The 17,311-nt window shown below is 40.8% G+C and overlaps 1 protein-coding gene and 1 pseudogene across 7 annotated transcripts in view; one reads left to right on the plus strand and one right to left on the minus strand.

The window, feature by feature from the left end:
- The window catches only part of AAK1 (AP2 associated kinase 1), a gene marked incomplete at both ends in the record, with an annotated part of 196,073 nt that overhangs the window by 86,791 nt on the left and 91,971 nt on the right, over window positions 1-17,311 (minus strand). For all 6 annotated transcript variants that reach the window (XM_080711261.1, XM_080711260.1, XM_080711265.1 and 3 more), the window contains one exon: window positions 12,939-13,057. In XM_080711261.1, coding sequence (XP_080567387.1) covers window positions 12,939-13,057 — 119 coding nt within the window. The remainder of the gene's footprint in view (window positions 1-12,938; window positions 13,058-17,311) is intronic.
- LOC308273900 (small ribosomal subunit protein eS6-like) lies at window positions 13,496-14,205 on the plus strand (annotated as a pseudogene). Its single transcript has one exon. The product of its transcript is annotated as a small ribosomal subunit protein eS6-like (transcript).

Raw genomic sequence — 17,311 nt, forward strand, 5'->3', positions numbered from 1 at the left:
CTACCACCTTCTATAATTCTATTAATGTAGCTAAAATTACATTCTCTTTTCCTTTGGCAGCCACATGACACTATACATTCACATGGAGTTAATTGGCCACTTAATACCTAAGTCTTTTTCTACTCATGCCGCTTTCACTCTCTGTCTCCCCTAAACTATGCTTGTAAAGTTGATTAAAATAAAATAAAATCCAAGTATATTGCTTCACCTTGTTATTCCATCTCATCAGAATCAATCCACTCCTCCAATCTGTAAGAATCAGAATCTTCATCCAAGGTACTTGTTAAATCTTTCCGCTTTATATTAGGTACATAATGATAAGTGTGTCTTCTATTCCTTTAACTGAATTAGTCAGTAAATGTAAAATAACAGAAAAGTAATGGCAAACTACAGAGCTTTTTTTCTTAGAGTGTTTCCTCCAGATAAATATCAAACTACTGATCAGAAATCTTCATAACTAGAAGCAAGCATACCTAAGTGTGTTGGCAACCAGCCGAGACTCTCCACCTTGCTTACAGAACTCTGGTGAGTGCCCTTACCAATGACTGGCCAAACCCACAGATACTGGATTTGCTGCACCTCCTTCAGCTCCCAAACCTGAAGCCTTCCAGGAGAAGACACAATGTGATAAGACGGCTTGTGCTTACCGAACCTGAAGGCTGTTTAGATGCCTGCTTATTCATACAAGTGACCATAAAACAGCTGAAAATTGATTTTAGCTTCAATGGGTGATATGTTAACATTCCAATAGTACATAAATTAGACAATTTTCCCTACTCCTGTCTCTGACCCCTATAGGGAACCATTTCCATTCTCCCACAGGCTTCCGGTATTTTTTTTCCAGCAAATCAAAAAACAAACACACTTTCGTATACTAAAGACAGCATCAAAATATCTTTTAAAAGAATCTGCTCCAGATTTTTGTTTCATATCAATCTTGAGTTCCCTACTGTACAGAATCTACCTTCTACCCTTTTTGGAATATGAAAACACGTGCCTGCCTGGAATCATCTGATCTCTCTTCTGTTCTAAGCAAGTCTTCAAACATTGCCTGTGGCAGCTTGGCATCCTCATTGTCAAGCTCAATGAGGGCACAGCCCATCTGGGCCAGGAGATGTGAACACAGAACAGTGCTGAACACATTTGAGCTTCAGATTTTTCTTATAATGTTCTTATCCCTTTCAGACTGAAGATAATTAATCTTTTCCTGCCTTCAGGCAGACAGATCAGAAGTCCTACTTCCAACTGTCTACCAGAAATCAGAATTCCTTTGGTTTGATCAGCACATACACCCCAAATGTATCAAAGGACACAAACCAGATTCTAGTAAATGGCAGGTAACATATCAAAATAAAATATAGAAACACCCTAGTAAAGCAACTGACGGTTCTCTCTCATTTGAGCACACCATCCCCATCCTTCCTCCACTGTAAGTACGGAGGGGAATCTGCTTTAATCTGCTTTACTAACACACGAGCCTTAGCATTTTGGCATTAAATTTTACAATTCCCTTTACAATTCTTACAGTCTCTAAGAGAGTTGTGGCTGGGAATATGGCTTCTATTTGAGAGAAGTCTGAGCTTAAAGAGGTTAAAAATACGTAAGAGCCAAGAGTGGTGGTGTACACCTGTAATCACAGTACTTGGGAGGCTAAGATAAGGGGTTACAAGTCCGAGAACAGCCTCAGCATTTAGTGAGACTGTTAGCAATCTAGCCAGACCCTGCTTCAAAATTTAAAATAGAATTTAAAAAAGAGCTGGGATTGTAGCTCAAAGACAGAATGCACCTAGGTTCAATTCCCAGTACCACCATGAAGAAGAAGGAAAAAAAAAAGGTAGAGGACTTCAAACTAAAAATCAAACAACAAAACTATTTTAGCATAATTTAACAACTTGAATGAATAGACCAATTCCTTAAGCATATAAAACATCACAACTCATTCAGTATGAGATAAATAATCTGAACAGCCCTATAAGAATTAGGGAAACTCGGACTTCCGGGAAGATGGCGACCGAGAAAAGCGGGGCTTAAGAGTCCCGCTAACAACCAATCTCCATTACCACAAAAAGAGCGCCTTTCATAGCCAGAAAACACCATCACCAGAAAAACAAAAAAACCACCAGGCTCCAGAAAGAAAGCGGACTGAGAACAGAGCTCAGGGCCACAGAGGAGACACACGCGCCCGAGGACGCGGCAGCAGCGCCATACTGCCGGCGGCAGCGGCGAACTCAGCGGACGGCTACAGCAAGCCGAGGTGAGCCGATGCGGAACAGCCAGGCGGGATCTTTCGGCGCAGACAGCATTTAAAGCTCCCAGTGGCTGAGCTCAGCACACGCTGCAGGGATTCAGAGTGGAAATCAAAACCAGAGAAGAAAAAATACGCCAGCCTCATGGCCGAGGGCGTGGCAGAGGCGCCATATTGCCACTGGCGGCGGCAGCAGCAGTGAATTCACCGAGTCCAGTACAGCTGCATCTACGTACTCAAGAACAGTGAGTCAAATTGCGGGCCACAGAGGAGAAATCCCAGTATTGTGCCTCCTGGGACTTGACCCAGTGAGGGAGTGGTGGTGGCAGAGATATCACACCATAGGAGAGCGTGCAACCTGGCACCCCCCATAGTTTAAAGCAGCCTCTATCGACTCCCTGGGTCGGAGACTCTGTGATACAACCCAGTAAAGGAGTAGTAGGGTCTGAGATAATACAGACTCGAGATCCAGAGCACCTTAAGTGAAGCCATAGTGACCCAAGGGAAGAACCCAGAGAAGGCACAAACCTCCGAAATCATGGGAAAGAGGAATAACACTGAAGTAATGAATGTGCACAACCCCACAACATCAGAACCTGATAAAACAGAAAATCAGAGATTTCTAGAAGATCAAATCAGGAAAATAACTGTAGAAATAATAGAGGTGCTTCGAAAAGAACTCAGAGAGAGCCAGAAAGAGATAAGGGATGCAATTAATGAAGTAAAGGCCTCAATTCAAAGCACAAACAACCGATTAGACCACATGGAGAACAGAATCTCGCTCTTAGAAGATGAGCAATCCAAAAATGAATGCATAGTTTCTAATCTAGAAAAAGATATCCAACAACAGGAATCTGACATTGAAGAAATATGGGCCCATCTTAAGAGAGCTAACCTAAGAATAATTGGAATAGAGGAGGGAAAAGAAAGTGATACCAAAGGGATCAACAATCTCTTCAAGGAAGTAATAGCAGAAAATTTTCCAAATATAGAGCAAGAGGTTGATACACAGATCCAGGAAACGTATAGAACTCCCTTTAGACAGGATCGGAGAAGAGGATCCCCACGCCATATAATTGTCAAAATGACCAATGTGGAAGCCAAGCAGAGAATCTTAAAGGCAACAAAAACAAAGGGCCAAGTGACATTCAGAGGCAAACCAATTAGAATCACTCCAGACTTCCCAAACCAAGTCATGAGAGCCAGAAGGGCTTGGAGTAACATATTCCAAACTCTGAAAGAAAACAACTTCCAGCCAAAAATTTCCTACCCAGCAAAACTTTCTATCAAATTAGATGGAGAAATAAGAAGCTTCCATGACAAACAGAAACTGAAGGAATTTATGTCTTCAAAACCAGCGCTAGAGAAAATACTCAAAGAGATTAACTACAAAGAAGAAATAGGTAACACTCACCAGAACCAGAGAAACAAGAGTTTCCATCCAACAGACAACTAAGATTGGTTATCTGTGGAGATTCATTATTTATGTTAGTCTTTTACCTATCCCTAAATTGTATTGTTTGCCTTTATTGTTGTTAATTTTTAGGATTTCTAGTTGGAATATTAATATACCTTCAGATATAGCATTTGGAAATATTTTATCCAATTCTATTAGTAACTTTTAACTCTGTTTACATTGTCTTTGGATATACAATATTTTCTTTTATTTTTTAGGGAGTTTGTATATTCTTCTGTTGCCTGTGCCATTGAAATCATATCCAAGAAATCACTGCCAATTTCAATGTTGTGAGGTTTTATGACCCAGATTTTCTCCTAAAAGTTTATAGTCTTAAGATTTATATTTAGGTCTTTTATCTAGTTTGAGTTAATACTTGTATGTGGGATTAGGTAAGGGTCCAATTTTATTCTTTTCCATGTAATTATTATTTTTCAACAATATTTAGTTAAAAGATTATTATTTCCACCACCAAATCTTCGTGGAAACCTTGTCAAAAAAAACTTGACAATATAGGGAAGAAGTTAGCTCTAGGCTTGTATTTAACTCCAATGGTCTATATATCTGCCTTTAGAACAGTACTACACTGTTTCAATTATTGTAGCTTTATATGGTTTGAAATCAGAAAATATACATCTTCTAGCTTTGTTTTTGCTTCGAGATTGTTTTGGGTATCTAGAGTCCATATTCCATATCAGGATAGATTTTTTTCTGAAAAATAAATATATGATAGTTTCACCTAAAAAAAAGAAAACAATATTCTCTGGTAAGAAAGAAAGCAAAAAGAAATATTGAAATGTTATCTTTAAGTCATCAAAAGCTTGGTATCAGACAAATGAAACTGTTATGTGAGATTATCATTTTTAATTTTGGATAAATTGCTATAATACTAGATGTCAACCACTAAGCCAAGCATGGGAGGGAGGGATGGGGAGAGAATGGGGTGGGGATCGGGTGGGGGCTGACTGGGCGATGTGTGCATGTATGTCTACAAAAGTTTGTATCCCACTATGATGTATGAATACAGTGCACCAATAAAATAAAATTAAAAAAAAAAAGAATTAGGGAAACTCAATTTGTGATTTAAAAAAATTTTTTTTCTCTCCAAAAAGAAATCTTTATGCTCACATGTCACTGGAGAATTTCACCAAACAGTTAAAGAAGAGTCAACACCAGTTCTATGCAGTCTCTTTCAGAACACAGAAAAGAAAATACTCTCCAATTTATAGTTTGAAGCCATTATCACTCTAATATCAAAACTTGGAAAAAGCCAGGCATGGTGGCACACGCTTATAATTCCAGCACTTGGGAGGCTGAGACAGGAGGATTGCACAGGTTCAAAGCCAGCTTCAGCTACTGAGTGAGGCTCTCAGCAACTTAGTGAGACCCTGTTTCCAAATAAAGTATAAAATAGGTCTGGGAGTATAGCCCAGAGGTAGAAAAGCCCCTGGGTTCCACACCCACTACCAAAAGAAAAAAAAAACTTAGAAAAAAGTTAAAAAGCACAGACCATTTCCCTCATGAATGTAGACACAAAGATCCTTACTCAAATATGGACAAAGAGAATTTAAAAACAGATAAAAATATGACCAAACAAATTATTACAGGGATGCAAATCTGGTTTAATATTTGAAAAGTTTATCAATATAATCCTTTAATAGGCTAAAGATAAAAACCTCACATGATCATATCAATTGATGCAGAAAAAGCAGTCGACAAAATTCAACACCATGCATGATCAAAACTCTTAGTAAAGTAAGCTGGGCGTGGTGGTGCACACTTGTAATCCCAGCATTTGGGAAGCTGAGACAGGAAGATCATGGTTCATGGGCAGCCTCAGCTACTTAGGCCTTCTGCCACTCAGTGAGACCCTGTTTCAAAATAAAAAACAAAAAATGAGCTGAGGGTGTAGCTCAGAGGTAGAATGCCCCTGGGTTCTATCCCCCCCTCAAAAAAAAAATCTTAGTAAAGTAGGACTACAAGGAAAATGTCTTCAAATTGATTTTTTTCAATGTACATAATATGTTATACTAAATGGTAAAAAAAATGTTTTTTTACTTAAGACTGGGAACCAATAAAGGATGTTCACTCATTATTCTTATATTTAATAAATTTTTATTGGTGCATTGTAGTCATAGATCTCAATGGGATAAAAAAAAAAAAACTTGTGGAGATATACATGCATATATCACCCAATCAGCCCCTACCCAATCTCTAACCCCTTCCCTCCCCCTCCCTCCTACCCATGCTTCCTGAATGACTTAGATATGTTTAAAGTACATCATGTGCTTTAAAGAGTTTCCCTTATCCTCCCTCTTATCCCCTCAGATATGTCACCTTAATTGCTCCTATATAGGGTCCCTTCTTCATCTAGAGTTCCTCCTGTTACCCATTTCTCCCTAATATTTTGTACATTAAGAAAAGCATCTGATTTCTTATTTTTTTGTGACATTTCACTGTAAATGCCATAATTTTGTTCTCCCTATGGATGGGCAAAATTCCATTGTGTACATATCCCATAGTTTTGAAATCCAGTCATTCATTGAAGGACATCTTGGCTGATTCCAAAGTTTGAAAATGATGAACTGTGCAGCCATGAACATGGTTGTTCATGCATTAGTTTGGTATTTTGGTTTTCATTATTCTTGGTAGATACCCAGAGGTGGTATTGCTGGATCATATGGTAAGTTCATTTTCCTTCTGAGGATCTTTTATACTGTCCTCCAAAGTGGTTGCACCAACTTGCAATCGCACCAACAATGTATTAGAGCTTCTATTTCTCCACATTTTTTCCCACTTACTGAAAACCTGAAACTCAGAAGGTGAGTAAGTTTGACAGGATGATCCACTCACAACCAATTTGTTTTTTTTTTAAATAGAGGTCCCTTGGATCTGGAAAGCTGCTGAGAGATTAGGTGAGGAAGCGGCAGCTTCTACTGCTTCCTGGCCACACATTTGAAGAAACCTGCTGGCCCTTTGCTGTGAAGCAGGCCCCAGTTCCAGGCCTGCCGTGCAATAGGCTCTGGCCCCGGCCCATTGACTCCAGACCTGGCCTCGCAGCACGGCAGGCTCCAAGCCTGGCCCACTGGCTCCAGACCAGGCCTCGCTGCCCAGTAGGCTCTGGTTCCTGTCACTGTGGGCATGACATTTACAGAGGTTTCCATTTTTCCCTGCATATATATATATATATACACATATATATTTTAGTAGGAGAAAATAGCACATGTCATTTGCAAAAGCTGAGAGCTCAATTCCCTAGCAGCAATGGATTTTATCTCCCCACTGAAAGCAGAGGCTCACAGCCTCACCATGGAGAGCGGGATCCGCTGCTTCTGACCCCCAGCGCAGCACAGAGGAGCACAGCGGCCATGCTGAGGTCTCCCAGGACACCCAGCACAGCAAATCAGCCCAGCAATATGGCTGGGGCACCTTCCAACTTGCCCCATACATTTTTCTTACATAGTATGTTGTCCAGAATTCCTGCACATGTGCGGCATGAGCAGTCTACTTTAGGGAAAATATTTTCTTTTCTTTTCTTTTTTTTTTTTTTTTTTTTTTGGTGGTACTGGGGGTGGAACCCAGAGGCTTTCTACCTCTGGGCTATGCTCCCAGACCTTTTTTTATATTTTATTTGGAAACAGGGTCTCACTAAGTTGCTGAGAGCCTCACTAAGTAGCTGAGGCTGGCTTCGAACCTTTGCAATCCTCCTGTCTGAGCCTCCCAAGCGCAGAGATTACGAGCATGCACCACCATGCCCGGCTGGGGAAGATATTTTCAAAAATTCAAGGTAGATTGGATTGGATCTGTCTGCCTCTCCCGAGTTCCAGCTGCCGCCGCTACCACCATCTTGGTCTATCTTCGCAAAATTTTTTCTTACATAGTATGTCGTCCAGAGTTCCTGAGCATGTGGGGCAGGTGCAGTCTACTGTAGGGGAGATTTCCTCAAAAGTTCACGGTGGATTAGAATGAATCTACCTGCCTTTCCCCGATACTGGCTATTGCCACCACCGCCATCGTGGCCCTCCTCTCATTATTCTTAATCAACATAATACTTTAATGTCTAGCCACTGCAATGAAGACCAAGACATAATAAGAGGGATACAGACCAAAAAGATATAAAACCATTTGAAGAAAATCCTAAAGAATCCACAAAATGGCAGAACCTGTAGGGGAATATAGGAAGGTGACATGATACAATAAATGAGAAACTTGCAATTCTACATACTAGTATTAAACACATGGACACCAAAAAGTAAAAATGCAACATCAGGGCCTGAGGGTATAGCTCAGTAGTGGTACAACTAAGCACTAGTGAATGAGAAACTGGGTTCAATTTCTAGCACTGTGGAAAAAATATATAATCACAAAAAATTCTTGGTATAATTCTAAGAACATTCATACTTAAAACTATTATACAATGCTGATGAAAGAAACTAAATAAGTAAATAAAAGGTGAGCTATACCATATTTATTATTGTTAGACTAAATAGATAAGATGTCAATTCTTGCCAAACTGAAATATAGATTTAATGAAATCTTATCAAAATTCTAGTACTATAGCCGGGTGTGGTGGTGCACGCTTGTAATCCCCGCGCTTGGGAACCGGAGACAGGAGGATCGTGCAGGTTCAAAGCCAGCTGTGCTGGCTTAAGAGACCCTGTTTCCAAATAAAAATATAAAATAGGTCTGGGAGTATAGCCTGGAGGTAGAAGGGCTTCCAGGAATCCCAGGACCACCAAAAAAAAAAAAAAAAAAATTCTAGTACTATGCCGGGCGTGGTGGTGCATGCTTGTAATCCCCGTGCTTGGGAGGAGGAGACAGGAGAACCACGCTGGTTCAAAGTCAGCCTCGCTGGCTTAAGAGACCCTGTTTCCAAATAAAAATATAAAAAATAGGTCTGTGAGTATAGCCCTGAGGTAGAAGGGTTTCCAGAAACCCGAGTACCACACACACAAAAAAAATTCTAGTAGTACTTTTTGTAGATAGGTAAGATTATTCTAATTTTATATGAAAAATAAAATGAAGCAGAATAGTTAAAACAATTTTGGGGGAAAAAGTGGGAGAATTCAGTCTGACTTCAAGTCTTATTACATAGCTAAAGTAATCAAGGCTATGGTGAGATTGGCAAAGGAATAAAAATATAGCTTAAGGGACTAGAAGAGAGAATAGGGGAGGGTCTGGAAATGGAACCATACAACTAAGTCCAATTGATTTTTAACAGTAACAACAAAAAAGTAAATGCCAGTAGAGGAAAGATGGCCTTTTCAGCAAATGGTACTAGAAAAACTGGTTATCCACAAGTGAATCAATCAATCAATCAATCAATCAATCAATCAACATAATTCCCTCAACCAAAGTCTTGCGCCTTATGTAAAACTTAACTCAAAATAGATCATAGACTTAAATGTAAAAATATAATAGCTTTTTTTAAGTAGAAGAAAATCTTCAGTATTGGGGGCTTGGCAAAGATTCTTTAGACTTGACACCAAAAGCACAATCTATATCAAGAAAAGCTACTGGAGGACCATTCTACCAAAATGAAGAAGTAAAGCAAAAAGAGGAGTTGGCGAGCTAACAAAAAAAGTGAGGCAAAGGGAATGCCCAGGACATTTTAAGATAAGACTGTCAGTCCTAGAGAGCAACCAGTTCAGACTCTATCAAGTCAAGGGAGAAATCCTCAAGACAATAAAACAAAAAGTGAATTATGTACGTAGGAAGGCTTAGGGCTACTTGTTGAAAAGTACACAGAAGACAAATCAAATGAGGAAAAACAACATAATTATTAATTCTAGTAAAACAGAGTTAAATGGGAGTATAGTAATCATAATCTAATAGGAGATCCAGGAAGAATAGTTTTCTTATATAAACATGTAAAAACTAATACTAATAAAACCAATACATTGCTAAAACTTATTGATATTTTAGAAGAACAGGGCATGAGAAAACTGTTTTGGGGAAAGGGATATGCAGGGAACCAAAGAGAACTACATCTTTATTGTTCTTACAAGGTAATTCCTAAAATGGAAGAAAAATAAAAAATGAGTGGTTTTAGCATATTTTTTAGTAACATGTCAAAAGAATTAACCAGCCGGGCGTGGTGGTGCATGCTTGTAATCCCAGCTTCCAGGAGGCTGAGACAGGAGGATCAGAGGCTCGTGGCCAGCCTCAGCTACTTAGTGAGGCCCTCTGCAGCTTAGCGAGACCCTGTTTCAAAATAAAGAATAAAAATAGGGCTAGGGGTGTAGCTCAAAGGTAGAATGCCGCTGCGTTCCTTCTCCAGTACTAAAAAGAAAAAAATTAACTAAGATGGTTGCCTCTGGGACCCTGAAATGGCATAGGAGGACCCTTTTAAGACTGCTTGATTTTTTTCTTTTTTAACAAGCTCAGTTCAACTATTTGACTACATTTGCTTTGGGAAAAAAAAAAAGCTGAATTAAAAACAATACTATCAAAGTGAATACATAACTGGGCCATAATCTGAACCCATGTAAGTTAATTCTTAATCAGGTCTGTTAATCTGTGTGCTGCTGTGGGGTTGTAATTCTTAGTCCTCCACTATAATGCCTCCCTGCACAAAGTAAGCCCTTAAGCATGTGTCTAAATGAGTGGGGAAAACTCAAAGAATGGAAATGCTTTCCTAACACAGTAAACGAATGAGAAGAGTGTGAGTGCTGAGCAAGCCCACAGCAAGGAGCCCCAAGGAGAAGTCATGAGAAGCACCCAGAAATCCCACTGGGTGTGTGAAGGGAGGGATACAGCAAGGGTAACTTGGAGCAGGGTGGTGTCCTGTAGACGGAGCCTCCGGAATCCAAAACAGCACCAGCTCTCGAAATGCTGAGTGACTGAAGTAGCCCAATGGCAGTACAGGAGCTTCTCTACCAGCCACTTGAGGGGTGACTCCATACGAGTGGACAAAGGGAAGCCATGCCTGGTGAGATCCCTAAAATACAGTCCCGTCTAGTTTGGGGATATCTTTCCCCTCTTGACAAAAGCATTAAGATCTAAGGCACAAAGAAATTATCACCTCTAGGTGAACATAAGCATTTGCTTTTTTTTTTTTTTTTTTTTTTTTTTTTTGCAGCACTGGGGATTGAACCCAGGAGCATTCTACCTCTGAGCTAGACCCCCAACCCTATTTTTTTATTCTTTTATTTTCAAGCATAATCTCACTAAGCTGTGGAAGGCCTAAGTAGCTAAGGCTGGTTGCAAACCTATGATCCTCCTGTCTCAGCCTCCCAAGTACTGGGATTATAAGCGTGCACCACCTCACCTGGCTATTATCATTATTAATATATTCATTTCATGTATATTAATATATATTTGCATATTCATATTTACCTATTCATATTAATATATTAATATAGAATATATTCCTTTTACTCTATATCAAACAGTGTATGAGAATATAAAGTATTTTTAAAAATCATCTAGCCGGGCGTGGTGGCGCACACCTGTAACCCAAGCATTTGGGAGGTTGCGACTGGAGAATCGCGGTTCACGGACAGCTTCGGCTACTTAGTGAGGCCCTCTGTAACTTAGTGAGACCCTGTTTCAAAATAAAAAATAAAAAACAGGGCAGGAGGTGTAGCTCAGAGGTCAAATGCTCCTGGGTTTCATCCCCAGACCCGCAGTAAATAAATAAATAAATAAATAAATAAATAAATAAAACAATCTACTCTTTGATAGTAGAACAACTTTAAATGTAACAGGTTAAGCAATATGAAATGTATAAATAAAAGTATGGTAGAAACAAAGGAATAAAAGACTACATGTTTAAGGGCTTTTTAAATTATGAAAAATGCCAGAGATAAAAGAAAGAGAATATTCTAACAAATTCCCAGTTATCACTCCACTTTGATTACCAACATTAATGTATGACCTGTCTTGTTCCTCTTCCAAATACACTGTTTTTCAAGATATATTATTTCATCCATAAATACGTCAGTATATATCTCTAATAAATAGGGACACCATTTAAATTCAATGTCAATCTGTTTTTTTGTTTGTTTGTTGTTGTTTTTTTTTTTGCGGGTCTGAGGATAGAACCCAGAGGCATTTGACCTCTGAGCTACACCCCCTGCCCAATTTTTTTTTTGGGGGGGTGCTACTGGGGTTCGTGGAAGCCCTTCTATCTCCGGGCTACACTCCCACACCTATTTTATATTTTTTTATTTGGAAACAGGCGTGATCCTCCTGTCTCTACCTCCCAGGCGCAGGGATTACACGCGTGTGCCACCATGCCTGGCACCTGCCCAATTTTTTATTCTTTATTTTGAAACAGTGTCTCACTGAGTTGCAGAGCGCCTCACTAAGTAGCTGAGGCTGTCCACTAACCGTGATCCTCCATCTCAGACTCTCCAATCCTGGGATTACAAGCGTGTGCCACCACGTCCAGCTAAATCTGATTTTAGGGGTTTTTTTTGTTGCTGTTTGTTTGTTTGTTTGTTTGTTTGTTTGTTTGTTTTGTGGTACTGGGAATGGAAACCAGAAGCATTCTACCTCCGAGCTACACGCCCAGCCTTATTTTTTATTCTTTATTTTGAAACAGGGTCTCACTGAGTTGCAAAGGGCCTCACTAAGTAGTAGCTGAGGCTGTCCACAAACAGCGATCCTCCTGTCTCAACCTCCCAAATGCTGGGATTACAAGCGTGCACTACCACGCCTGGCAACATTAGTAATTTTCGAAAACTGAGGTATAATGAACACATGATAATGCAGAGATCTTAATGTGTTCAACTGAGTTCTGACAATTCCATACATGTGTGACCACTACCTAAAATGACAGATTCCCATGGCCCATAAAAATTCCATATGCCCCTTTCTCATCAACTTCCCAGCCCAGATAACCTTTTTCTGGTTGCTATCACAACAGATCAATTTTGCCTTTTCTTAGATTTTTGTAAATGAAATTGCACTGGGAAGTTAGAGTTTCCAGAATAAATGCTACATTTAATTTCTGGGAATCAAGTTGTTTAAGCTTTTCCTGATGCCTCGAACTAGTTCCCTGACCTAAAAGCTGGTCAGCTCTCTCCATATGCTCCTTTCGCCTCACCTCCAGCTGAGGGAGGCTGAGGCAGGAGTCGTGTCCTATGTCCCTTGGCTGCCGACTCCCATCTTGTCCAGGGGCTTCTGGCCATCTCAGAGAAGGGAATGAGCCCTGCCCCAGCTTTCTTAAGAGAAGGCATCATCTCTACCCCCATTCTAAACAAGCAGGTCCGGTCCAATGGGCGGCCTTACCATGATCTGGATTTCCCTCTTGCACACTTGGAGGTCATGCTCATTGTTGACAAACATGCGCTTCAAGGCACACTTCATCCCGTTGCTGGTCCTCACCAGAAACACGATAGCAAATCCACCTGTGAGAGGAACACACACAGAAGCTCTTCTGAGTCACAGTCATGGAGTCAGTCAGCTGACCGTGTAGCTGCAGGTGGCTGCTGCCACTGTTAATACTGTTAATGGCACTGATGCCACTGTTGTCTCGTCCTAAAGGTTGGCCTGGCCTAGAAGGCATTCTTAGATGTTTGGAACCCAGAGATATTACTTATGGAACTTGGGAGCAGGAGTCAGAGAAGTGGCCTTTAAACACCTCGTTCAGAATCAAGGAAGAAAAGTAATTATCATCCCAAGAACCCGCAAATAAACAGATGATGAACAGAGGGAAAGATCCAACTGTATCCACACACCATCCTCAACACTCTGATGCTCTCGTTAATTCTTACCTCCATCATATGAGGTGTCATTTTCCTGTTAAAACAATTACTAGTGCTGTGCAGGCGATCGGCTGCATCAAGATGAAGCTGAAGACCTCTTTCCCAGCCACTGGCTGCCAGAAACCCAGTGAAGTAGACAATAAACGCAAACGTCACACTTTTACGAGAAGCATATGGCCACAGAAGCTGCTGCTGACACCATGGGTGAAGGATGCAAGGGTTATGTGGTCCGAATCGGTGGTGGGAATGACAAAAGAAAGTTTCCTCATGAAGCAGGGTGTCTTGACCCACGGCCAAGTTCACCTTCTACTGAGTAAGGCACATTCCTGTTGTAGACCAAGGAGAACTGGAGAGAAAAAGCACCAGTCTGTCCAAGGTTGCACTGAGGATGAGTTTTTTCAACTTGGTTATTATGAAAAAAGGAGAGAAAGATGTTCCTGGACTGACGGTTCACCTGGGGCCCAAAAGAGCCGGCAGAATATGCAAATGTTTCAATCTCTACAAAGATGATGGTGTCTTACCAATATGTTGTAAGAAAGCTCTTAAACAAAGAAGATAAGAACCCAGGACCAAAATATTCAAGATTCAGCATCTTGTTTGTCCTACAACAAACGCCAGCTTATTGCTCTGAAGAAACAGTGCACTATAAAAAATAAGGAAGAGGCTGAAGAATATGCTAAAGTTTTGGCCAAGAGAATGAAGAAACCAAAGTAAAACGCCAGGAACAGATTGACAAGAGACACAAGCTGTTCTCTCTGAAAGCTTCTCCTTCTGAGTCCAGTCAAAAATAATTTTTTTTGTGTGTGGGGGGGACTGAGAATTGAACCCAGGGGGCATCTAACTCCAACTCACACCCTGGCTCTATTTTTTTTTAACTCTTTATTTTGAAACGGTCTCACTAAGTTGCAGAGGGCCCCACTAAGTAGCTGAGGCTGGCTGCAAACCTGCAATCCTCCTGTCTCAGCCTCCCAAGTACTGGAATTACAAGCAAATGCCATCACGCCTAGCTTAATAACACGAATTTTTAAGTGTAACAAATAAATAAGATCAGACCTCAAAAAATATAAAAAAACAATATTATCTGAAGAAAACAACGGCTCCAAGAGATAGATTCAAACCAAGATTTATTTTTTATACATAAATCCAGTACTTTTTCCTTCCTACCAGAGAGGCTAGAAAATTTCAATAATACTATCATAAATAGTTGTCAGTTTACTTTAAGAATCTCCTTTCTTTTCCTTTTCTTCTCAGCCTTTCTCACTCCATCCCCCAATTCGAATCTAACAGCAGACCTTGAGGATTGTTCCTGCCCACCCTACCTCGTGAGTTATTGAGAAGACGCAAGATATAGGTTTGATAGCCGGGCATGATGGCGCACACTTGTAATCCCCCGCGCTTGGGAGGCAGAGACAGGAGGATCACGCAGGTTCGAAGCCAGCCGTGCTGGCTGAAAAAACCCTGTTTCCAAATAAAAAGTATAAAATAGGTCTGGGAGTGTAGCCCTAGCCCGGAGGTAGAAGGGCTTCCAGGAACCCCAGTACCACCAAAAAATAAAAAAAAAGATATAGGTTTGAGAGCACTATTCTACACAGTAACCATTAGGACTCGATTATCAGGCACACTTTTTAACATCTGCACTAACCTATCTCTATAAGGCATTTCACGATTCATTAATAGAAATTTATATAACTCTAGCAGTAATTCTCAAATGCTTTAAATTTGTTGGCCCTTAGAGTTCCACAAATTCTTGGTACTCCTAACCTGAACCTCACTCCCAAAGCAATGTGAAGTGTTTGAGGCCCTCATTAAAAGTCAAGGTGTGGCAAAGCTATGAAAGTTGAAAGCTTTCGAATAAGCAGCAGTTCAGCTGAACACGCAGTTCATTGGCCTGATTTGTACACCTTCATTATTTAGCTTAAATATCCTGTTCATTGGCCCTATGCAAGAAAAAGAATCACTAGGCTATGCTTTGCACAGAGGTGCTCACTAATCAAATACAAGTGAACAGAGAAAAGTCAGCAGTGTGGGGTCTTGAGTTGAGGTTATGATACAGTACTGGGGCTAGCAGCCATCTGCAAAATTGTTATAGGTCCATGAGCAGCCATTCCAGAGAATCCAGGCCTCTGAAGTAAGGCTTGGATCTGAGGAATGCCAAGGATCTCTGGCACTTCAGTACCTGTATGTGGATGTCCATGGCATGCCCTATGGCATCCTTACTGCAATACACTTTTTCAAGTTAACTTGAGTAAGATTCTATCCCTTACAACCAAAAAGAGCAGTAATCATAAGCATAAAATACACACATACTTCTGTAAAAATATATAATGAGCTCAAATGTTCCAAATGTACATTGTGCTCTACCACTTCATGTTTGTCCGTTTCCTGTCACTACATTCTTCTGCAATATTCATACAAACACTAAAATTTACCACCCATTCTTTATGTTTTGTGTGTGTGTGTGTGTGTGTGTGTGTGTGTGTGTGTGTGTGTATGTGGTACTGGGGTGGAACCCAGGGGCATTCTACCTCTGGGCTACACCCCAGCCCTGTTCTTTTTTTAATAATTTATTTGGAAACAGGGTCTCACTAAGTAGCTGAGGCTGGCTTCAAACCTGTGGGATCCTCCTGTCTAAGCATCTCAAGGGCAGGGATTACAAGCATGCGCCACCACGTCCAGCTCCTTATTCTTTATTTTTAACTACTATGTCTGTAATCTTTGTGTCTAAGAAACATATTCCATTTTCTTATAATACACTAAACTACTAGCTGGGTGTGGTGTCACACACTTGTAATCCTAGTACATGAGAGGCTGAGACAGAAGATCGCAGGTTTGTGGCCAGCCTCAGCTATTTAGTGAGGCTCTGCAACTTAGTGAGACCCTGTTTCAAAATAAAGAATAAAAAATAGGGCTGGGGATATAACTTGGAGGTAGATGTCCCTGGGTTCAATCCTACATACAACAAAATAATAATGCACGCTAATCTGCTTCATTATCAATTTAATTCTAGAATTTTGAGTATTTATTTATTTTATGTTTTGTGGTACTGGTGATAGAACTCAGGGGCATTCTACCTCTGAGCCACACCCCAGCCCTATTTTATTTTACTTTGAAACAGAGTCTCACTAAGTTGCTGAGAATGGCAGGAACTTGTGATCCTCCCGTCTTGGTCTCCTGAAGGTTGAACAAGTGCATGATGCTGCAATTTGAGATAACTGTCACCAGGTGGGAGCAGTGCAGGCAGTGCCAGGACCTCCCAGCAGTGACCTATGAAATGGGCTGCCTCCCACGTGACAGAATAAGCACAACTGGTTGAGAAAAGCCAGCCCAGATTCTCCAAGCCTATGGCCATGACTAACCTAAGAGCAAAGCAACAAACGATCATGCCTAACGCAGATGGAACCACATTACCAAGCATCTATGCCTAGAAAAGGCCTTTTTGTGGGTGAGAAGAATTTAAAACATGAGATCAAAATGGAAGCCTAATACAATTTACTATACTGAAGATGTCAGCCAGCCGGGCGTGGTGGCGCACACTTGTAATCCCAGCACTTGGGAGGCTGAGACAGGAGGATCACAGTCTGCGGGCAACCTCAGCTACTTAGTGAGGCTCCCTGCAACTCAGTGAGACCCTGTTTCAAAATAAAGAATAGAAAATAGGGCTGGGGACTGGGCATGTGGTGCACACTTGTAATCCTCCTGTTTGGGAGGCTGAGACAGGAGAATCGCACAGGTTTGAAGCCAGCCTCAGCTACTTAGTGAGGCTCTCAGAAACTTAGTGAGACCCTGTTTCCAAATAAATTATAAAATAGGGCTGGGGGTGTAGCCCAGAGGTAGAAAAGTCCCTGGGTTCCACACCCAGTACCACACACACACAAAAAAAAAAGAAAAGAAAAGAAG

The sequence above is a fragment of the Muscardinus avellanarius genome (genome assembly GCF_963383645.1).
Source record: "Muscardinus avellanarius genome assembly, chromosome: 15".
In the NCBI taxonomy this organism is placed as follows: Eukaryota; Metazoa; Chordata; class Mammalia; order Rodentia; family Gliridae; genus Muscardinus; species Muscardinus avellanarius.